Source organism: Mirounga angustirostris, unplaced genomic scaffold, assembly GCF_029215605.1.
Source record: "Mirounga angustirostris isolate CCGP_5_RB_7025 unplaced genomic scaffold, mMirAng1.0.hap1 SCAF_1, whole genome shotgun sequence".
NCBI lineage: Eukaryota > Metazoa > Chordata > Mammalia > Carnivora > Phocidae > Mirounga > Mirounga angustirostris.
This window is the reverse complement of record NW_026991709.1, coordinates 209,212,768-209,236,834: the sequence shown is the minus strand read 5'-3', so window position 1 is coordinate 209,236,834 and position 24,067 is coordinate 209,212,768. Positions and strand designations below refer to the sequence as shown.

At 39.9% G+C, this 24,067-nt stretch overlaps 2 protein-coding genes across 2 annotated transcripts; both read right to left on the bottom strand.

Annotated features, from left to right (window-relative positions):
* LOC123834128 (olfactory receptor 7G3-like) lies at window positions 1–935 on the bottom strand. Its single transcript, XM_045863092.1, is given in 2 exon segments — window positions 1–839; window positions 842–935. Coding segments are annotated over 2 exon segments (933 nt in total).
* Window positions 936–7,798: 6,863 nt separating this feature from the next.
* LOC123863067 (zinc finger protein 260-like) lies at window positions 7,799–22,281 on the bottom strand. The gene is made up of 6 exons (XM_045902242.1): window positions 22,176–22,281; window positions 21,780–21,838; window positions 19,488–19,614; window positions 10,658–10,747; window positions 9,712–9,800; window positions 7,799–9,241 (listed from the first exon to the last, which is right to left on the bottom strand). Exons 1-6 carry the CDS (start codon window positions 22,279–22,281, stop codon window positions 7,799–7,801), a joined length of 1,914 nt encoding a protein of 637 aa, XP_045758198.1.
* Window positions 22,282–24,067: the final 1,786 nt, after the last annotated feature.

Genomic DNA, 24,067 nt, shown 5'->3' with positions numbered 1-24,067 from the left:
TTAATGGAAAGATGATATCCTAGAGATAAGTTTCCTCAAAGCCCCCATCATGTCCTTGTTCCTCAGACCATAGACAAAGGGGTTCATCATGGGGGTGACCACAGTGTACATGACTGATACTATAGCACTCTTCCTGGAAGAGTGTGTAACTGCAGAACTAAGGTACACCCCAAAACCTGTCCCAGAGAACAGGGAAACAACTATTAAGTGTGACCCACAGACGGAAAGTGCCTTATATTTTCCACCAGCTGATGGGATTTTCAGGACAGATGAGGTAATTCGAGTGTAAGAGATAATTATCCCAGAGAGAGGAATAACACCCAATAGGCTGGTCACTAAATACATGAGGATGTTATTGATGAGGATATCAGAACAGGTAAGCTTGAGAATATGAGCTAATTCACAGAAAAAGTGGGGAATTTCCAGGTCTGTGCAGAAGGAAAGTTGTAGTGCCATCACAGTGTGGAGAAGGGCATCCAGAACACTAATAAGGAAAGACAGCAGAACCAGCAGCCTACAGAGTTTGGGGTTCATGATGATATTGTACCTCAGTGGGTGACAGATGGCCACAAATCGATCAAAGGCCATCATGACCAGAATTCCATTTTCTAATACAGCAAAAGTCAGGACAAAGCAGATTTATGTGAGGCAGCCTGTGTAACTGATGGATTTGCTCTGTGTCTGGATGTTCACAAGCATCTTTGGGATCATTGTGGTGGTGAAACAGATGTCAACAAAAGATAGATTAGAGAGGAAGAAGTACATGGGGGTGTGGAAGTGGGAGTCATACATAACAGCCAGGATGATGAGCAGGTTCCCGAGCACAGAGACCAGGTACACAGGAATAGGCAGAATAGGAGGGGCTGCAGTTCTGGATCCTCTGACAGTCCCAGAAGAAGGAATTCTATAGTATCTGAGAGGTTTCCTGATTTCATGTTGCTGAGGGGTCTGATAGAAAAGATGGAGGTGACAAGAAAACAAAACTTAAGACAAACTTTCTTAAACATGCCTATCTTTTCTCCTGCTTTCCTCTCTCCCTTCTTTACCCCTCCTTTCCTTGCTTTGTGTTCCCCTCAACATTCCCCCCCCCATACCATCCTGTCCCAAGTTTTTATTTTCTATCATTTCTTTTTTTTTTTATTTTATTATGTTACGTTAGTCACCATACAATACATCATTAGTTTTTGATGTGGTGATCCACAATCCATTGTTTTCGTGTAACACCCAGTGCTCCATGCAGTACTATTTTCTATCAATTCTTTGTCAAGTAGAGGTACTTAGTAAGAAAAGAGGAATGAAACATTACCCGGTTAAGATGCCTACAAACAGGGGTACCTGGGTGGCTGTCGGTTAAGTGTCTGCCTTCAACTCAGGTCATGACTCCAGAGTCCCTGGATCGAGCCCCGTGTAGGGCTCCCTGCTCAGCAGGGAATCTGCTTCTCCCTCTCCCTCTGCTCCCCCCCCCACAAATGCTCTCTCTCTCTCAAATAAAGAAATAAAATCTTTAAAAAAAGAAGCAAATACACCTGGATGATTACACTTTCAGGGTAATGCAGGGACTTACAGTAATAAATGCAAAATGTTTGACATTGCACATGCAATTAATAACACTTCAGTGTGTTTTATCCAATTATCTCTATGTTTGGGAGAAAAAAAAAAAAGACACTCAATTTTAGAAGTTCCCTACCTCTTTCTCACTGGTATTTTCTCTTTTCCACTTAACATTCTTTAACCACATAATGATGAGGTAAAAAAAAAAAAAAAAGATAAAAGAATGAAAGAAAACAAGAAAGGGGGGATAATTAATTCTAAAAATATTCAAATGTTACTGGAAGTCATTAGAGTCAAGCTCTGTGCTTAGCTTAATAGTCTGGATAGATATATTTACCCTTTTATTGGCTTTCATACATACCCCGTAATGTCTTTCTCTCCCATCATTTTTCCTTTTTTTATTATGTTCAGTTAGCCACTGTATAGTACATAATTAGTTTTTGATACGTTCAATGATTCATCAGTTAAATATAACACCCAGTGCTCATCACAGCACGTGCCCTCTCATTTTCCCTTTCTTACCAGTTTCTGAAAGTGAAAATTAACCTCTCTTTATCTAATAGCATAGGTCCTCCTATTTTTGCCTTAACCCATGTCTTTCATTTATATCATAGATAATATAAAAATGTTCTTAAAAGTTCTCATCACAAGAAAAAAATGTATGACCATGGGTAGTGATGGATGTTACTGAAATTTATTCTGGTAATTATTTTGCAATATTTACATATATCAAGTCACCGTGTGGTACACCTAAAACTATTGCAATGTTATATCTCAATTAAAAGAAAGAAAATGTTAAAAGAGTAAGCCATAGGTCAGACCCTCCGTCCTATTATTCCTGGTTCAGCCCCCTCAGCCCCTGGTTCAGGGAAGGAGTCCCATGTGGACCAACTCAGGACCAGCTCCAGGCCTCTCATATCCCATCTGGCTTCTCCAGATTCCTGAGAAATTGCTCATGATGCCCCTAAAGTGGCAATAAGGGATTGGCATGGGTTAGCAGATGTCTAAGCATCTGCCTACCATTCTCATGAAGTAATGAATTGAAGGAATTTCTTAACAATATCTCAAACATATGATAGAATTACAAGATGTGTACAGCGAGCCCACCTAATGTGATCCCTTTGCTTCACAAATTGAGGCCCTGAGCAGAGTTGACTTTTTTCCTGGAGAAAGACAAGGAATCATAAAAACCATCTAGGGATAAGGCTTGAACACAGACACTCCTTGGTTTAATCATGAATCTCCCAATTGCAACATGGATCTGTGACATGAGAAGGTCCCTGAACCTCTCTGAGCAGATTCAATTTTCTTTTTTTTTTTTAAAAAGATTTTGTCAGAGAGAGAGAGAGAGAGAGCACAAGCAGGGGAAGAAGCAGACAGAGGGAGAAGCAGCCTCCCCACAGAGCAAGGAGCGCAATGTGGGACCCAATCCCAGGACCCTAAGATCGTGACCTGAGCTGAAGACAGGTGCTTGACTGAGCCACCCAGGCATCCCAATTTTCTCATTTGTATAATGGCAACTACTATAAAATATACAAAGGTACTACATCAAACACTAATGATGTATTGTATGGTGACTAACATAATACAGTTAAATTAATACATACACCCACACATAGACATACACACACACACACAGGTATTACACTGATGAAAAATGAAAAGCACCAAGCACAGTGGGGCCTTGCAATGACTTTTCCTATCATTTTTGGTTTTAGCTCTGGACAGTCCTAATGTCTAGAAGGGAAGCTGAGAGTGAGACAGAATGAAAGAGGCAAGGAGGGAAGGCACCGCAAGAATATGATCTCAGGGCTGAAAGGGATGTACTCAAATCTCCACTGGGAGCCCTCAGTATAATGAAATAGAGAAAGGAAATAACCTAAACAAACATCAGTATGGGAATACATTCATAAGTTATGGCATAGTCATGGTACACCATGTTATTTTAATATTTTATACTATTATATCATCCTTAATTTCTTAAATGTTTTAAATATGCAAAGTCTAAATATTTACATTATTTCTTGCTGTATAAAATTAAACCAAAAACTATTAAAGGAGAAAAGCAATTTATATGATAGCTATAGCATGATGGAGTTTATGTAATTATAAATATTCCTTAAAATAATTGTTTCATGGGCGCCCGGGTGGCTCAGTTGGTTAAGCGACTGCCTTCGGCTCAGGTCATGATCCTGGAGTCCCAGGATCAAGTCTCTCATTGGGCTCCCTGCTCAGCGGGGAGTCTGCTTCTCCCTCTGACCCTCCCCACTCTCATGTGCTCTCTCTGTCTCTCTCATTCTCTCTCTCAAATAAATAAAATCTTAAAAAAATAATTGTTTCATGTTTAATGTTCAATTTAAGTACCCCCAAAAGTACAAAAAGACAATGAAGGGCTTAAGCCCACCAGCCAGCATGACTAAATTTGATATTGTGCCAAGCTTGCCCCAGTTTTATTAATAAAACAATGGAAATCGCCTTGAAACCCCAGCATATTTGTACACAATCTCAAGAGTGACCTTCCCTCTCAGAGGGAATTTTCCATGCTTTCATTCCCCTGAAATATTTCACCTGAGTAATAATGTAGCCATAAACATTCTATGCTTATGTTACATGCTCGTATTTGTTATACATAGTACATTATTCAATTCAGCAACTTTTTTTGGCTTTACATTATCTTTTCTCTATTTATCAAGATTGACACAAGAAGATCTGGTTTATTAATTTTAACATACATTCTCTCATCAGTGGGCCTTTGGGTTAATTACAATTTTTTCTATAGTAGAGATTTATCAGACATGTTCACATGTACTAATAGTGTTAAACTACCCATGGCAAATATCCACCAATTCCAGAGTGGTAACCTCTGGGAGGGGAGGAGGGGATATAGAGGATTTGTCCATGATGATATATAGTTATCCCTATCTGAAGGCAAAGAAAGGCCTTTCTCTGTGGGATTTGGATCTGATACTCAGTTTAAAATGTAATGGTAATATATAATGTGTATGTAATACTTTATTATTTTAAAAGAAAATATCTGAAGATAATATGGCCAAAATGTCACCATTAATTCTGCAAAGTGGTTGCATGGCTATTTATTTTACAGCTCACTGTGTTGTTCTGATGGCTTTAAATATTCTCTATTTTCTTTGGGGATTTTCAGAGAAAGACTGGAAAGGTAGACTAATGGGTCTCAACCTCCTCTCTCAAGGTCCTTACGGATAAGAAGTAGGAACAAGACTTGAGTTCTCTGAGATAAAAGCTGGAACCAGATATGGGAAAATTGAGAAGCCAAACTCACCCATCTAGTCCCATTCACAGCCCCCCAAAATGAGGGAAACCAGAGAATTGTAGAATTATCTGTCCAGGTTTTTTTTTAAGATTTTATTTATTTGACAGACAGCGAGCACCAGCAGGAGGAATGGCAGAGGGAGAAGCAAGCTCCCCACTGAGCAGGGAGCCCGATGCAGGACTCAATCTCAGGACCCTGGGACCATGATCTGAGCCGAAGGCAGATGCATAACTGACTGAGCCACCCGGGCACCCCTCTCTGTCCAATTTCTGAAGGGGCTAATTCATGTTCAGGTAGGGAAAGAGTCCCTGGAATTTTTTTTTTTTTAAGATTTTATTTATTTATTTGACAGAGAGAGACACAGCGAGAGAGGGAACACAAGCAGGGGGAGTGGGAGAGGAGAAGCAGGCTTCCCGCTGAGCAGGGAGCCCGATGCGGGGCTCGATCCCAGGACCCTGGGATCATGACCTGAGCCGAAGGCAGACGCTTAACGACTGAGCCACCCAGGCGCCCTGAGTCCCTAGAATTTAAAAGGCAGAGTAATAGCGGGAAATGAAAGCTGACTGCAAATTCAATGTAACAAACTTACCAAACTTTCTCTTACCTCTTGGATGTCCTCCAGATAGGCTGATTTTAAAAAAAAACAAAAAACAAAAACTGTTCAATTTCTCACAGCATTTAGTAGGGCAAATCAGATTACTTGAAGTCACCAATGAGTAATTCCCCTTTCCTCTAGATATTGAAGGGTAGAGATGGGAAATCTGTCCCCAGGAAGGGCAGAGGGACCAAGTAAGGCAATTGAGCTCCCCAGGGCAAGAGGGAGCATCTCAGGAGACTCAGGTGTGTTTCCTGACATGAACAGGTCTTTGACAGGAGTGGTCACAGATAGACTCTGTAGTCTCTGTGGCCCTGGGAGCTCAATTTCCAAAGCTCCTCATTAGCCAAGTATGTACTGTCGTTTCTTCCCCAAGGCATTTCAAATCCTTAAGGAGAACAGCTCATAGAAAGGACTCATGGAGGACTAGATTTCCTGATCCTGAGAGGACAGGTATACATCATTCTCTTCCCATGTTTCCTCTCACCTCCAGACAGGGAATCTCATTCTTGAATTTCTTCGGTCTGACCTTAAGAGAATTGATGAGCTTCTCATTAGACCAATTCCCAGCATTCTCTGGGGCAGAGATTATCACTGGAAGAATAAGAGAAGCAAAGTGGTGTTTAAGTCCCCATAGGGAAGAGATTGGGGATGCAGAGCACGTATCATGCGAGCATCTCCACAAAGTCACTCTAAGAAATTTTTCTTTAACTAAAGTTCTTAATGAGTGAGGTAAGTACTGTAATAGGAAAGAGTGCATGTAAAGAAACCAATTTACTAGTTACTTGGTCAGGCTTTTGGAGGTTGTCTGGAAAATCGACATCAAAACTAGCAATCTTAGAGATCACACACCAAAAAAGCACTAACCAGAAGGAAGCAGGTGATAAATTGCATTAACCTTGGGAAACAGGGATATACAGGACTCTGTACAAACTTTTCTAGTTAAGTGCAAAACTGGTTCAAAATGAAAAGTTTTTAAAAATTTAAAAATCAAAATATGGTCCTACAACATACACATCAAAACCGCCAAAATGAAAAAGACAGTGTAAAGTATTACCAAGAGAGCAGATATGCATATTGGAACAACTACTTTGTAAAATCGTTTGGTAGTGTTGAATAAACATGGCCATGTGTATTCCCTATGACCCAGACTGTACTCCTAAAATATAGACCCTACAAAAATACATACAGCTGTGAACTAAAACATGTACAAGAATGTTCATGGCAGAACTACTTATGACTATAGGGCTCCTGAGTGGCTCAGTCAGTTAAGCACCTACATTCAGCTGGGGTCATGATCTCAGGGTCCTGGGATAGAGCCCCACATCAGGCTCTCTGCTCAGCAGGGAGTCCGCTTCTCCCTCTCCCTTTGTCCCTCCCTGCTTGTATGCTCTCTCTCGCCCTCTCTCTCAAATAAATAAAATCCTAAAAAAAAAAAACCTCCAATTATAAACAACCCAAATGTCCAGAACAGTTTTATAAATTGTGCATATTCATAAAATGGAAAGCTATATATCAATGAGAATAAAACTCTGCTAAAGGAAGAACATAGATGAATCTCACAAATAAGAGTTGAGCAGAATCCAGATACAATGGTAACACATCAGGTATAATAGTGCATGTAACTCTGTAAACATACTGAAAACCACTGAATTTTATACTTTATGACATGTGAATTATATCTCAATAAAGCTGTTAAAAATGCATGATTCTAGGGGCACCTGTTCAGCTCAGTCAATGGAACATGCGACTCTTGATCTCGGGGTTGTGAGTTCGAGCCCCATATTGTGTGCAGAGATTACTTAAAAAAACAATCTTTTTAAAAATGCATTGGATCCATACAGTACACATGTTCTGGTGGCAAGAATCAGGGTGACTGTGAGTGAAAAGGAAGCACTGAAGGAGGATTCTAAGTGCTGAAAATGTTCTACTTCTTGACCAGTGTGTGTAATAGTTAATATAGGTAACCTCCACCCTGGTACCCCAGTAGCAGTTCAATTTTTAAATTATATATATAAATTTCTAAAAACCTGACATAGGTTATATTGGTTAGTGACAGTCATTTGTGAATAAAACCTCCCTCCCAACACACACACTGTAAACATGGTGGCTTAAAACATTAGGTGTTTATTTTTAAGTAACAAGTCTTGAAGACACTAAAGGTTTTTACTTTCGGCGTCAGATGGTCACCTATCTAGGGGATGAATAAAGGATTTATCACAGTCATTGCATAACTTATATTTCTCCCACAGATCTCTCCCATTCTTTACATCCAGTTCTCCTCTGCAGTTAGCATTTGCTTGTATGCCTTCAAGATTGAGAGTTCACTGAAAACTATTGCACATGGACATTTACTAGGAGTTTTATTCAGCATGAGTGCTCTCATGATGCCGCCGAAGGGAGGAGAGCTTACTGAAAGCGTGTCCACAGACACTGCATTGATAGGGCTTTTCACCAGTATGGACTCTCTTATGCACAGTAAGATTACACCTCACGCTGAAGGTTTTCCCACATTGATCACACTCATAGGGTTTCTCTCCAGTGTGAGTTCTTATGTGTATTGTAAGGGACACATGCCTCCTAAAAGCCTTTTCACACTCATTACACTTGAAGGGTTTCTTTTCCCTGGTGTGCTTTTTCATATGTCTCCTATGAGATAAGAGACCACCGAAGGCTTTCCCACACTCCTTACACTCATATTGTTTCATTTTCATGTGAATTTTCTTATGCAAAGTGAGGAAAGATTTCACTCTGAAGGCTTTCCCACACTGGTTACATGCAAAGGGTTTCTCTCCAGTGTGAATTCTCATGTGTTCTTTAAGGCACGAGTGATCCCTGAAGGCTTTCCCACAGTCATTGCAAGTACACGGTTTCTCTCCAGCATGCATTTTCTTGTGCACATTAAGATTACAGCTCATTCTAAAAGTCCTTCCACATTGATCACACTTGTAAGGTTTCTCTCCAGTATGTATCCGCAGGTGTGTCTTCAGGGCTGATGGACTACTTAAGGCTTTTCCACAGTGGCTACACTCAACGGACTTCTCACCAGTGTGGACCCTCTTATGTCTTGTAAGGTATGAAAGAATACTAAAGGTTTTCCCACAATCATTGCAGGCATAGGGCTTCTCTTTGGTATGTATTATCTTGTGCATGGTAAGCCTAGAGCTTCTACTGAAGGTTTTGCTGCACTGATCACATTTGTAGGGTTTGTCCCTTGAATGAATTCCTTCATGTTGTCTAAGAAGTGAACTATCTCTGAAGGTTTTTCCACAGTCACGGCATTCATAGGGCTTCTCCCCAGTGTGAATTCTCTTGTGCCGTGTAAGATAAGAGCTTGAACTGTAGGCTTTCCCACACTGGTTACATTTAAAAGGTTTTTCTCCACTGTGGGTTCTCATGTGCAATGCAATGGATGAGTGGTTCTGTAATACTTTACCACACTGGCTACACTGAAAATATTTCTCTCTAATGCAAGTTTTTTCATGCTTAAGATGTAAGATTGAACTTGAGACTTTCCTAGAGTCAGTGCATTCATAGGACCTCTCTCTTGTATGTTGCTTCTTATGCACAGCTAAGAAAGAACTCCTGATGAAGGTATTTTTATCATTTTTACAGCCATTGGATTTTTCCCCCGAAAGAATGCTCTCATGTGGGTTAAGGTGTAAACAATCTCTGAGGGCTTTCCCAAGATGAAGGCATTGATGGGGATTCTCACAAGGATGAATTCTCTGATTCTGAGTGATGCTAGATTTCATGCTCAAGGCAATTTTATTCTGTTCAATGGATCTTCCTCCATGAGTTTGCTCCTATTGGTTAAAGTAAGTTATGATCACAAGATTTATCTCATTATTATATTGAGAATCTTCCCCCCCATACTCATAAATTCTGACATGTTTAAACAAGCACTTTATTAGAATTAGAGCTTACCTAACATTTTCTTAGTGAATATACAGTTCCTGTCTGAGTTTATTAGCTTGAATAAGATGAATCTTATACCACACTGCTCCCATCAGGGTCTCTTTAGAGTTTTAATACATAAATGCTTTGGAGTGAATGTTTTCAATATTTAATATCTAACTTCCATTATGAAAATATTTACTTTGGGGATTCTCAGCAACCATTTTTGGAGCTAATGGGTAAGTTTCCTTCAAATTCATGATATTTAGAGAATTTCCTGTTTTCTATTGGTAAAATGAGTGCCTCAAATTTCCCCCTTAGTATTACATGGACATCGGGACTTCTAACAGAGAGCAAGAAATTCTCATGTGACTCTTACCTTCTTGCCACTGAGTGCTTCTTTCTCCAAAATATCTTGCTTATGTTGTGATTGTTTGGTTTTAAGGAGAACCATCCCATCTGAACAAACTGGAGGAAAGTAAGTTTTTGTCAATATGCTGACAAGGAGGTAAAGCCCAAGCCCAATCTGACAGAAACAGGAAGCAACCTCGAGTATGAAATGGTGAGTAAGGACAAAACTAAGGTCCATGTGGATTTCTCTTCAAACTGACCCTAAACTTAGGAAGACAATGTGTAAGAAAAAAGCATTCTTGATCAAAAGAATGATATTTACATGCTTTACTGTTTTATATCACTTATTAAGGAAGGTTCTATCATGAATGAAAATTATGTTAATAAGCAAAGGCTATAGCTACACACACACACACACACATACACAAAATGGGAATAACTAGACAGTGATTCTAGATGTAAATATTAAAGCATAAGACAGATCTTTCTTTCAGAGCATAGGAAAAGTATGAAGGACATTAGGAGAAGGAAAAGAAAAATGAAGAGGGGGAAATCAGAGAGGGAGACAAACCATGAGAGACTATGGACTCTGGGAAACTGAGGGTTTTAGAGGGGAGGGGACTGGGAGGATGGATTAGCCCAGTGATGGGTATTAAGGAGGGCACATATTGCATGGAGCACTGGGTGTTATACACAAACAATGAATCATGGAACACTACATCAAAAACTAATGATATACTGTATGGTGACTAACATAACATTAAAAAAAAAGTATGAAATGATAGGTTAAACCTAAGCCAAAGATTAGGGAATTCTGAAAGTACATGAATAAGCTCATACCAAATGGTCTCTGCTTTCTACTCAAATTTAAAGCGTATTTTTTTTTTAAGTTCCCTGTTTGACTTTTCATAATGTACCTCTTTCTCACCCCCACCAAATGTGGTACAAAACATTCATACATGCCCATTGCTCACCTGAACAGGTATCTTGATTTCCTGTCTCTGTTTTCATTTCATCTTCCTGTTCCATCTGGGTGATCAGAGTGGGTTTGCTGAGCTGCTTTTCTACAATGGGGGACAATGGATGTGAGAGAACCATGTAGTGTACAACAAAACTACCATCAAACTGTGGAAACTTTTATCTTTGAGGTTCTGAAGATAGGCAAGTGTGGCTTTAGGAGCAGCGCAATGATTATGACAAATTTCTAACAGACCAAGCAAAAGTAAAGCACTTGGGAGATCAGCTTTCAGAAGGATAGAATGAGGACCCTGTTTAACTTATCTCCCCCACTAAACAACAAATGATGGGCAAAACAAATAGAATCAATCAATGAAGAACTCTAGAAATTAACCAAAGACACAGAACAAATGGAAAACTGTCTATCCAAGAAAAATCACTGAACCTTGGTAAGAGAAAGGAGGCTTTGACATTTTAACTTCAGATTATTTCTATTCTTCCTCTCTCCTTAGCTCTATGGCATAGTAGTCAAAAGTCAGCAGCCTTGCAGTCAACAAAGAGACCTGAACATTGTTAAAAGAACCAGCCCCAGAACAGTCAATATTTTCTAAAATATTTTTAAAAGTTACTGAGAAGAAAAAAAATTAAAAAATAAAAAAGCTACTGAGAAGAGGGATGCCTGGGTGGCTCAGTCAGTTAAGCGTCTGCCTTCGCCTCAGGTCATGATCCCAGGGTCCTGGGATCGAGCCCCGCACCGGGCTCCTTGCTCAGCGGGAAGCCTGCTTCTCCATCTCCCTCTGTTCCTGCTCTCGCTGTGTTTCTCTCTGTCAAATAAATAAATAAAATCTTAAAAAAAAAAAAAAAAGAAAGGAGGAAATTTTGGAGGCAGAAGCTCTGGCCCCTATGGTGGTAGAGGCCAATACTTTGGCAAACCACAAAACCAAGGTGGCTATGGTGGTTCCAGCAGCAGCAGTACCTACGGCAGTGGCAGAAGGTTTTAATTACTGCCAGGAAACAAAGCTTAGTAGGAGAGGAGAGCCAGGGAAGTGACAGGGAAGCTACAGGTTACAACAGATTTGTGAACTCAGCCAAGCACAGTGGTGGCAGGGCCTAGCTGCTACAAAGAAGACATGTTTTAGACAATACTCGTGTATGGGCAAAAAACTTGAGGACCGTGTTTGTGACTAATTGTATAACATGTTATTTTAGTTTCTGTTCTGTGGAAAGTGTAAAGCACTCCAACAAAGGGTTTTAATGTAGATTTTTTTTTTTTTTGCACCCATGCTGTTGATTGCTAAATGTAATAGTCTGATCGTGATGCTGAATAAATGTGTCTTTTTTTAAATGTGCTGTGTAAAGTTATTCTACTCTGAAGCCATCTTGGTATACTACCCCAACAGTGTGAAGTTAAAATTCCTTCAGGGTGATGCCAGGTTCCATTCAAATTGATTTGCAATCTGCTTGGGCACAGAAGCCATTGTCTCCACAAACCTTGGTGTAGTTGAACTGACAGTTAATGTGTTGTGACCTGGAGTTCACCATTAAAAGGGTCACCTAAGCAAAGTCCTGGAGTTTATTTGGTTATTAATATGATTGTTGGCACTATGTGAGCCCTGCATCGGGCTCCCCGCTCCACGGGAAGCCTGCTTCTCCCACTCCCACTCCCACTGCTTGTTTTCCCTCTCTTGCTGTCTCTCAGTCTGTCAAATAAATAAATAAAATTTTTTAAAAATTAAGAATAGGGGCGCCTGGGTGGCTCAGTCAGTTAAGCGTTTGCCTTCAGCTCAGGTCATGATCCCAGGGTCCTGGGATCAAGCCCCGCATTGGGCTCCCTGCTCAGTGGGGAGTCTGCTTCTCCCTCTCCCATTCCCCCTGCTTGTGTTCCCTCTCTCACTGTGTCTCTCTCTCTCAGTCAAATAAGCAAATAAAATCTTTAAAAATAGGTTGAGGGAATTTAATGACACCATCAAGCATAGTAATACTTGCATTATATGGATGAGAAGGGAGAAAAAGGGGGCAGAAAATTTATTTGAAGAAATAATAAATGAAAACTTCCCTAATCTGGGGAAGGAAACAAACATCCAGATCCAGAAGTCACCCTCAACAAAATCAGCCTAAGAAGGTCCACACCAAGACACAAAGTTATTAAACTGGCAAAAGGTAGTGATAAGAGAATTTTAAAAGCAGCAAGATTAAAGAAAACAGTTACAAACAAGGGCAACCCTATAAGGCTATGAGCTGATTTTTCAGCAGAAACTTTGCATGCCAGAAGGAAGTGGTATGATATATTCCAAGTGCTGGAAGGACAAACACCTGCAACCAAGAATACTCTACAAAGCAATACTGTCATTCAGAATACAATATAAAGAGTTTCCCAGATAAAGAAAAGTTAAAGGAATTTATCTCCAATAAACCAGCCTTACAAGAAATGGTAACGGGAATCCTTTGAGTGGAAAGGAAAGGCCATAATCAGAAGTAATAAAACTATAAAAGGAAAAAATTTCACAGGTACATTCAAACATAATAAAAGTAGCAGATTAGGGGCACCTGGGTGGCTCAGTCAGTTAAGCGTCTACCTTTGGCTCAGGTCATGATCCTAGGGTCCTGGGATCAAGCCCCGCATTGGGCTCCCTGCTCTGCGGAGAGCCTGCTTCTCCCTCTCCCACTCCCCCTGCTTGTGTTCCCTCTCTCTCTGTCTCTCTCTCTGTCAAATAAATAAATAAAATCTTTTTTTAAAAAAGGTAGCAGATTAATCACTTATAAAACTAGCATGTAGGTTAAAGCACAAAAGCAGTAGAATTAATTACATCTATAAAAATCAGTCAAGAGGGATGCCTGTGTGGCTCAAGTCAGTTAAGCATCTGCCTTCAGCTCAGGTCATAATCTCAGGGTCCTGGGATCAAGCCCCACATCAGGCTTCCTGCCCAGCAAGGAGTCTGCTTCTCCCTCTCCCTCTGCCCCTCCCCTCCCCCTGCTCATGCTCTCTCTTTCCCTCTCTCAAATAAATAAATAAAATCTTTTTTTAAATTTTTTGTTATGTTAATCACCATACATTACATCATTAGTTTTTGATGTAGTGTTCCATGATTCATTATTTGTGTATAACACCCAGTGCTCCATGCAATACATGCCCTCTTTAATACCCATCACCAGGCTAACCCATCCTCCCACCCCCCAATAAATAAAATTTTTAAAAAATCAGTCAAGGGATTCACAAAATGAAAGGATGTAAAGTATGACAAAATATACATAAAATGAGGGGGAAGGTAAAAATTTAGTACTTTTAGAATGGGTTCAAACTTAAGAGACCAACCTAATATAGACTTGTTATATGCATAGGACATTATATATAAGCCTGAGTGGTAATCACAAATCAAAAACCTGTAATAGATACCCTAAAAATAAAGAGAAAGGAATTCAAGCATATCACTAAAGAAAGCCACAAAATCACAAGGGAAGAGAGCAAGAGAAGAAAGGAACAGAGATGAACTACAAAAGCAACCATAAAACAAGTAACAAAATGGCAGTAAGTACACACCTATGAATAATAACTATCAATGTAAATAGATTAAACACTCCAAAAGACAGAGTGACTGAATGGATTAAAAAAAAACAGGACCCATCTATATGCTACCTACAAGACAATCGTTTCAGACTTAAAGACATGCATATTGAAAGTAAAGGGATGGGAAAACATTTACAGTGTAAATGGAAGTGAAAAGAAAGTTGAAGTAACAATACTTACATGGAACAAAACAGACTTTAAAACAAAGATTGTAACAATAGACAAGGACACTGTATCATCATAAAGGGAACAACCCAACAAGAAGACATAACAATTGTAAATATTTATGCATCCAACTTGGGAGCACCCAAATACATAAAACTATAAAAAAAAAGAGGAAATCAATAGTAATACAATAATAGCAGGGGACTTTAATACCCACTTATGTCAATGGATAGATCATCCAGACAGAAAATCAACAAGGAGGGTGCCTGGGTGGCTCAGTCGGTTTAAGCGACTACTTTTGGCTCAGGTCATGATCCCAGTGTTCTGGGATTAAGTCCACCGTAGGCTCCCTGCTCAGCAGGGAGTCTGTTTCTCCCTCTGACCCTCCCCCCTGCTCGTGCTTGCTCGCTCGCTCTCTCACACACAGAAATAAATAAAATCTTTTTTTAAAAAATCAACAAGGAAACCATGGATTTGAATGACATGCTGGACCAGATGCACCTAACAGATATTCAAAACATTCCATCCCAAAACAGCAGAAGACAACATTCTTTTCAGTGAACACAAAACATTCTACAGAAGATTATCATGTTAGGTCACAAGGTCACAAGTCTCAACAAATACAAAAAGACTGAAATCATATCATGCATCCTTTTTCAACCTCAATGGTATAGAACTAGAAATAAACCACAAGAAAAAAATCTGGAAATAATACAAATACATGGAGGTTAAATAACATGCTAATAAACAAAGAATGGGTCAACCAGGAATTCAAAGAAGTTTAAAAATACATGGAGACAAATGAAAATGAAATCACAATTGTCCAAAATCTTTGGCATGCAGCAGAAACTTTTCTAAAAGGAAGATCATAGCAATACAGGTGTACCTCAAGAAGCATGAAAAGTCTCCAATAAACAACCTAACCTTCCACCTAAAGGAGCTAAAAAAGAACAAAGCCCAAATCCAGTGTAAGGAAGGAAATAATGAAGATTAGAAAATAAATGAAATAGGGCGCCTGGGTGGCTCAGATGGTTAAGCGTCTGCCTTCGCTCAGGTCATGATCTCAGGGTCCTGGGATCGAGTCCCACATCGGGTTCCCTGCTCAGTGCAGAGCCTGCTTCTCCCTCTCCCTCTGCCACTCCCTCTGCTTGTGCTCTTCTGTCTATCTCTGTGTCAAATAAATAAATAAAATCTTTAAAAAGAAAATAAATGAAATAAATGAAATTGAGACTAAAAAATGATAGAACAGATCAGTGAAACCAGGAATTGGTTCTTTGATAAGATCAACAAAATCAATATACCTTTAGCCACACTCATCAAAAGAGGGAGGACTCAAAATCATAAATGAAGGAAGAGAAATAGCAACCAACACCACAGAAATACAAAGGATTATAAGACAATATCATAAAAAGTTATGTGCCAACAAATTGGACAACCTAGAAGAAATGGATAAATTCCTAGAAACATATAACCTCCCAAAACTGAATCAGGAAGAAATAGAAGTTTTGAACAGACCAATTACTAACAATGAGATTGAATCAGTAAGACCAAACAAAACAAAACAAAACACAAACTCCCAACAAACAAAAGTCCAGGACCAGATGGCTTCACAGGTGAACTCTACCATTTAAAGAAGCATTAATACCTACTCATCTCTATTCCCCAAAAAAAGGAGAAAGGAACATTTCCAAATTCTTTCTACAAGGGGCTCCTGAGTGGCTCAGTTGGTTAAGCATCTGCCTTTGTCTCAGGTCATGATCCCAGGGTGTTGGCAAATGGTATTGGCAAAACGTACAGCAACATGCAAAAGGATGAAACTGGACCACTTTCTTACACCATACACAAAAATAAACTCAAATGGATTAAAGACCTAAATGTGAAACATGAAACCATTAAATTCCTAGAAGAAAACATAGGCAGTAATTTCTTCGACATTAGCTGTAGAAACAGTTTTCTAAATACAAGTCCTCTGGCAAGGGAAACAAAAACAACGTTAAACTATTGGTACTACAACAAAAAAAAAGCTTTTGCACAGTAAAGGAAACAATCAACAGAAGACAACCTACTAAATGGGAGAAGATATTTGCAAATAATGCGTCCAATAAGGGGTTAATATTCAAAATATATGAAACTTATACAATGCCAAAAAAACAGATATTCCAATTAAAAAGTGGACAGAGGACATGAATAGACATTTTTCCAAAGACATCCAGATGGCCAACAGACACATGAACATAAACTGGTGCAGCCATTGTGGAAAACAATATGGAGCTTCCTCAAAAATTTAAATTAGGATTACCATATGATCCAGTAATTCCACTACTGAGTATTTACCCAAAGAAAATGATAACACTAATTCAAAAAGATATCTCCACCCCTGTTTATTGCAGCCTTATTTACAATAGTTTTACCAAGTGTCCATCAACAGATGATGTATAAATAAGATGTGGTACATATATACAATGGAATATTATTCAGCCATAAAAAAGAATGAAATCTTACCACTTGTAACAACATGGATAGACCTATAGAGTATAACATTAAGTCAGTCAGTCAGAGAAAAAGACCATATGATTTCACCCGTATGTGGAATTTAAGAAACAAAAACAAACCAACAAAGAAAAAGAAGAGGCAAACCAAAAAACAAATTCTTAACTATAGAGAACTATAGAGAACAAACCTCCTGAAAAAGGTGAGAGATTAAGCATACACTTATCTTGATGAGCACTAAGTAATGTATAAAACTGTTCAGTCATTCGGGCGCCTGGGTGGCTCAGTTGGTTAAGCGACTGCCTTCGGCTCAGGTCATGATCCTGGAGTCCCGGGATCGAGTCCCACATCAGGCTCCCTGCTCAGCAGGGAGTCTGCTTCTCCCTCTGACCCTCCTCCCTCTCATGCTCTCTGTCTCTCATTGTCTCTCTCGCAAATAAATAAAATCTTAAAAAAATAAAAAAAAATAATAAAACTGTTCAGTCATTCTATTGTACACCTGAGACTAATATAACACTATGTTAATTACACTTCAATTTAAAATTTTAATTAATTAAAAATCCATTAACAAATATAAAGACCTCTATGAATGAAAGGCCATCCCATGTTCATAGATTGGAATAATTAATATTGCTAAGTTGGCAACACTCCCCAGATTGATCTACAAATTCATTCTTTGCAGAAATTGACAAACTTAGTCTAAAATTCATATGAAAATGCAAGGGATCCAGAACAGTCAAAACAATCTTGAAAAACAGAAACAAAGTTGGAAAATTCACACTTACCAATTCAAATCTTACTACAAAGCTACAACACTAATCAACAGCATGGTACTGGTATAAGGATAGAAATATAAACCACTGGAATAGAATTGAGAGTCCAGAAAACTGAAAAGTTGGATTATTAAAATTAAACTTTTTTTTAAAAGATTTTATTTATTTATTTGAGAGAGAGAGAATGAGAGAGAGCGCATGAGAGGGGGGAGGGTCAGAGGGAGAAGCAGACTCCCTGCCGAGCAGGGAGCCCAATGCGGGACTCGATCCAGGGACTCCAGGATCATGACCGGAGCCGAAGGCAGTCACTTAACCAACTGAGCCACCCAGGCGCCCTAAAATTAAACTTTTATGCCACAAATGATACCACCAAGTAAGTGAAAAAGCAACACACAGAATGTAAGAAAATATTTGCAAATCATGTATCTGATAAGGGATCTGTATCCTGAATATATAAAGAACATTCGCAACTCAATAGAAAAAAAATGGCAATCCAATTCTTAAATGAGCAAAGAATATTTCTAAAGATTTATTTATTTTAGGGGTGCCTGGATGGCTTAGTTGGTTAAGTGTCTGCCTTCAGCTCAGGTCATGATCCCAGGGTCCTAGGATCGAGCCCCATGTCGAGCCTCAGCAGGGAGCCTGCTTCTCTCTCCCTCTCCCACTCCCCACTGCTTGTGTTCCCTCTCCAGCTGTCTCTGTCTCTGTCAAATAAATAAATGAAATCTTTTAAAAAATTAATAAAGATTTTAAAGAGAGAAAGAGCATGCATGAGTGGGGGGAGGGGCAGAGGAAGAGGGAGAGAATTTCAAGCAGACTCCCCGCTGAGCACAGAGCCCCCTTGAGATCGAGCCCTGAGTCAGAATCAAAAGTTGGACCCTTAACTGACTGAGCCAGCCAGGTGCCCCAAATGGGCAAAGGATTAAAATGGACATTTCTCCAAAGAAGACATACAAATGCCCAATAAGTACATGAAATGTTGCTCAACATCTTTAGTCATTAAGGAAATGCAAATCAAAACCACAATGAGATACCATTTTACAAACATTAGGATAGCTATAAACAAAAAGACAGGCAGTATTAAGTGTTGGCAAGAATGAGGAGATGTTGGAACATTTATCATTGCAGGAGAGAATGTAAAATAATACAGCCAATTTGGAAAACTATTTGGCAGTTCCTCAAAATGTTAAGCACAGAGTTACTAAATGGCCCAGCAATTCCACTCCAAGGCATATACCCAAGATAAATGAAAACTTATGTCCACACAAAAACTTGTATTGTATGAATGCTTTGTAGCAGCACTATTCGTAGTAGCAAATGCCAAAAGTACAAATGTCCATCAGCTAATGAATGGATAACCAAAACTGTATGTCTACACAATAGAATATTATCCAGCAATAAGTACTGATAAATGCTACAACATGAATAAACCTAGAAGACATTATGCTATGTGAAAGAAACCAGTCACAATAGACCACATGTGGTATGATTCCATTCATATGAATATTCAGAACAGGCAAGTCTACAGAAATAGAAAGTGTATCAGTTGTTGCCAGGGCCTAGGAACCAAGGAGGAATGAAATGCCCTGTAGGCAGGGCAATGAGAATGTTCTGGAATTTAAAAAAAAAAAAAAAAAGACATACACAACATATTGCTTTGTATTCTCTAAATGGCTAAACTATGGTAGGTGTATTTTATCTTAATACAAGCTATTTTTCTTAAAAGTAAAAATCTACAAAACCTACAAGAAACTAACAGGAATATTCATATTAACCACAAGGTAACTGGGGCTTATTTGCCACAGAAATCCATGCTCAAACTCAGTAAATAAATGAAGGGATTGTCAGCCTTACCCAGAGATGCCAAGTTTCTATAGTTCTCCAGCATCACATCTCTGTACAGTTTTCTCTGATGTGAATTCAGTAACACCCATTCCTCCTGGGTGAAGTCCATGGCCACATCCTCAAAGGTTATTGAGTTCTAAAATATCAACACATTTGTCTCAATCAGCAACCAACCCCACCAACATTCGTGGGAAGAGTCATGGTGACTTCACTGGGGATGAAAGATTTCTTTCATAGTAATTTCAAGATCCTTCAGTCCTCTTCCCTCTCACTCCTAAAGGATCTCATTCAGTCTCCAGAATTTAAAGCATCTGTAACACACGATGAGCTGTATCTCTCCACTTCTAGCCTGGAGTTTTTACAGTCTTACTCTTTCTAACTCCAGGATCCAACACAGACCTGAACACATTTCAAGAAAAATACTTGCTAAATAAATACATTCCCCCCCACACACAGAATGACCATATATTTTATAACCTTTTACTTTCCCTAACATCACTAAGCAGAAAAGATGCCTGAAAAAATTTGTAGGTAGTAGATAGTGGAGTGATTTTGTTGGAAATCCCTGAACTGCCGTCAGGTCTAAAGATAAAAAATGGGTTGTAAGGCTCCTTTGAGAATTTAATAAAGGGAAACCTCACTGAAATGGAGCCAGTAGGCCAACAGGGGGGAGCTCTCGCCCCCTACCACCAGTGGTCCTTGCAGACCCAACAGGAAGAGACAGACCTTGCCAAGTCCTTAATTTATTTATTTTTTTTCCAAAGGTCTAACTTTTATTTTATTTTTTTATTTCATTATGTTATGTTAGTCACCAGACGATACATCATTAGTTTTTGATGTAGTGATCCATGATCCATCATTTTCGTGTAACACCCAGTGCTCCATGCAATACGTGCCCTCCTTAATACCCATTACCGGGCTAACCCACCCCCCCACCCCCCTCCCCTCTAAAACCCTGTTTGTTTCTCAGAGTCCATAGTCTCTTATGGTTCATCTCTCCCTCCGATTTTCCTCCCTTCATTTTTCCCTTCCTTCTCCTAATGCCCTCCATGCTATTCCTTATGTTCCAGAAATAAGTGAAACCATATGATATTGACTTTCTCTGCTTGACTTATTCCACTCAGCATAATCATCTCCAGTCCCATCCATGTTGATATAAAAGTTGGGTATTCATCCTTTCTGATGACTGAGTAATATTCCATTGTATATATGGACCACATCTTCTTTATCCATTCATCTGTTGAAGGGATCTCGGCTCCTTCCACAGTTTGGCTATTGCGGACATCGCTGCTATGAACATTGGGGTGCATGTGGCCCTTTTTTCACTTCATCTGCGTCTTTGGGGTAATACCCAGGAGTGCAATTGCTGGGTCATAGGGTAGCTCTATTTTTAATTTTTTGAGGCACCTCCACACTGTTTTCCAAAGTGGCTGTACCAACTTGCATTCCCACCAACAAGGTAAGAGGGTTCCCCTTTCTCCACAACCTCTCCAACATCTATTGTTCCTTGCCCTGTCCGTTTTTGCCATTCTGACTGGTGTAAGGTGGTATCTCAAGATACATCTCCAAAAGCTAGTGGAACAAAAACAAAAATGACCTTTTGGGACTTCATCAAGATAAAAAGCTCTGCACAGCAAAGGAAACAGTCAACAAAACAAAGAGGCAACCCACAGAATGGGAGAAGATATTTGCAAATGACACTACAGATAAAGGACTGGTATCCAAGATCTATAAAGAACTTCTCAAACTCAACACCCCAAAAAAACAAACAATCAAGTCAAAAAATGGGCAGAAGATATGAACAGACACTTCTCTGAAGAAGACATACAAACGGCTAACAGACACGTGAAAAAATGTTCATCATCATTAGCCATCAGGGAAATTCAAATCAAAGCCAAGTCCTTACTTTACTAGCTACTACTTACTACCCCAGCAGGAGGAAGAAAGGTTTTCTCCTCCTTAGGCAACAGCCCAGGGAAGGAGAGACTGCCACAACGCAGCCAATGGAAAGCCACGATACACTGAATTCCCAATTTATTCAATCGACATTTTGTTTGTTAACAGCCTTCCAACTCTCTCCTTTCCTCTATAAAAGAGGTTCCTCTCCTTTGTTCGCCAGACTTGCCTGCGGTTTGGCTGTAGCTTGCTTGCCCCAAATTGCCATTCTCTGCTATTCCCGAATAAACCCATTTCTGCTGGTAAAATCACTGACAAGTTGTATTTTTAAGGTTAACACTCTGTGCACTGTTGGCAGGAAACACATTCACTCCAGGGCAGAAGTGTATTTTAGGAGAAAGTTACCCGTAATGCAGAGTGGATGTTTTCCACCTTTGTATTCCTCTCATGGATACCAGCATGGTCTAGAACAAGCAGAGATAGAAGACAAGGTGACATGAGAGTCTAGGCACAGCCAGTATTATAACACTCACAAGCCTAGAAATTGCCCAATATCAATTGAGTCATCCATACATATACACACACCCATAAAGCATATCAGCCAGAGCAACCTGCCCTGCCCCCCTGCCCCGAGCCAGAAAATAGTGCTTTGATACCCATGAGGAATGGATTTAGTCTCCATTTTCTTAGGCAGGGAAATTGAAACTCAGAATGGTAGAGTTGTGATCTTTCCCAACTTTATAAAACAAATGGATGGAATAATGAAGTGCCACCCCTAAATATTCTTCCCTCTCTCCCCACCATGCAAATGCCTTTCCTCCAAAATCCCAAAGACCACTGACTCCACTGGATGGAGTTCCACACCATCTCCTCTCATGTTAGCCTCTCCTTCCCAGTCCTCCTCCATGGCTACTCAGCTTTCTTCTTCGGTGCCCACTCTAAGGGGGAAAGGCCACTTAATTCTAATGAAGTGCATCTACCCTAGGAACTTACCAAATATAGCAGACAGATGTGTGGCTGCCATTTTTCAAGACTGTGAGTAAATATACCCAGGATGCTCCTCTTCTTGCTTCTCGATGCTCCTCTTCTTGCTTCTCTGGTCCACTGCAGGCAGTGCTCTGAATTGAAGAAACATTAACAAGAGAATTTGCAAGCTTTCTGTGTCTCCTTTGCACGGAGCACAATTCCATCATAGCCCATCTAGCATGCGTTCCTTTCAGATTCAAGCAGTCTTTGATCCTGGGTCTTTGGTTTTCTTGCCATGGACAACCTCAAAGCAATCTGATAGGTGTTCTTGATCTTCTTCGTCCCTAATGCAAATCTACCATATTATCAAACCACTTGGCCCATCACTTATCAAAACTCCCATCTCCACTGCATTTCCCTGGTTTCTCATCTGCAATGGCACCAAGGCATAAACCTAACTCATTAAGTCATCGGCACCTGACTCCCACTCTGACTCTCTGCCTTGATTCAAGATGATTCTATGTTCTAGGGTGTAAGCTAGCAAACATCCATGACTTTCACATACCTTGAACTTCTCACCCTAGACTCTTGCCCTCTCCAAGACAAAAGTCGGACCACCCTGCTCTGAACACAGTAGCTATACTCCTACTCTGTTCACTTTTTAATCTGTACTGCACCTGCTCTCTTCCCTCAGAGAGGCATCCAAGCTGTCCATCCTCCCGTTATTTTGCTATTTATAATCCCTTATTTCCTTGGAACTACATATAAAATGCCATGGCCCATTATTTCCATAATGTATTTTCCAAAACCTCAAATTCCTCTCTCCCTGGCCTATTATAACACCTGCTCTGGATATTTTCAGCCATCTGTCCATCCCACCTGGGTGATTCCTACCTAACCAGTTATATGGGAAGCACTAAAACTTTGAGGCCATCTGCTCTAAACAGGCCTTCAACGCTAAAGGAAAAGCCCCACAAGCAACTTAATCCCTTAGTTATCCAAAGCTCTTTTCACAATTTCTCCAGGACTTTGACTCTCACATGGTCTCAACTTTCCCTCTTCAACAACAAATGATCTTACACCTTGCTTCACAAAGGAACAGTAACAATGATGAGGATTTAAAAAAAAAAAACTCTTTTGAGAAGGATTTTTCCTCTCCTTGCCACTAACTAGTTCCAATGTAGTACGACACCATCAGTTTCTTTCTTCTTCCACTTTGCCAACAAGGAAGTGTCTTCCCTTTCTTTTTTTAAGATTTTATCTTTAAGTAATCTCTACAACCAGTGGCGGGGGGGGGGGGGGGGCTCTAACTCAACCCTGAGATCAAGAGTCACATGCTCCTCCCACTGAGCCAGCCAGGTGCACCTCTTCCTTCTTATCTAAAGCCAGGATCTCTCACTTTGCTGTGGCAAGGTTTCCCATCCTTCGCACTACTGACGTTTGGGACTGGATACGTCTTTGTTATTATGGGGGCACCCATATGCTTTGCAGCATCTCTGGACTCTACCCAGTAGACGTCAGTAGTATCCTCACCAGTTGCAAAATTAAAACTGTCCCCAGGTATTGCCAAGTGCCCCCTAGGGGGCAAAATTAAGAACCACTGGTCTAATCCCTTCATATCTTCTCTTGGAAGGCATATACTCTCTATTATTATTCCTTGGTTCTTTTTTTCCATCACGACTATAAGCACAAAGTTAGGGGTCCCCAGAAAAAGTGACACATAGCTT

What these genes read in the sequence shown, in the direction of transcription:
- LOC123863067 (XM_045902242.1), bottom strand. Translation starts at nt 22,281, where the DNA reads ATGGAGGAGGACTGGGAAGGAGAGGCTAACATGAGAGGAGATGGTGTG. An exon ending in TAGAAACTTGGCATCTCTGG is followed by an intron (nt 10,748 to 19,487) that starts GTAAGGCTGACA and finishes CCCCCATTGTAG; the next exon opens with AAAAGCAGCTCAGCAAACCC. An exon ending in AAGCACTCAGTGGCAAGAAG is followed by an intron (nt 9,242 to 9,711) that starts GTAAGAGTCACA and finishes TTTAACCAATAG; the next exon opens with GAGCAAACTCATGGAGGAAG.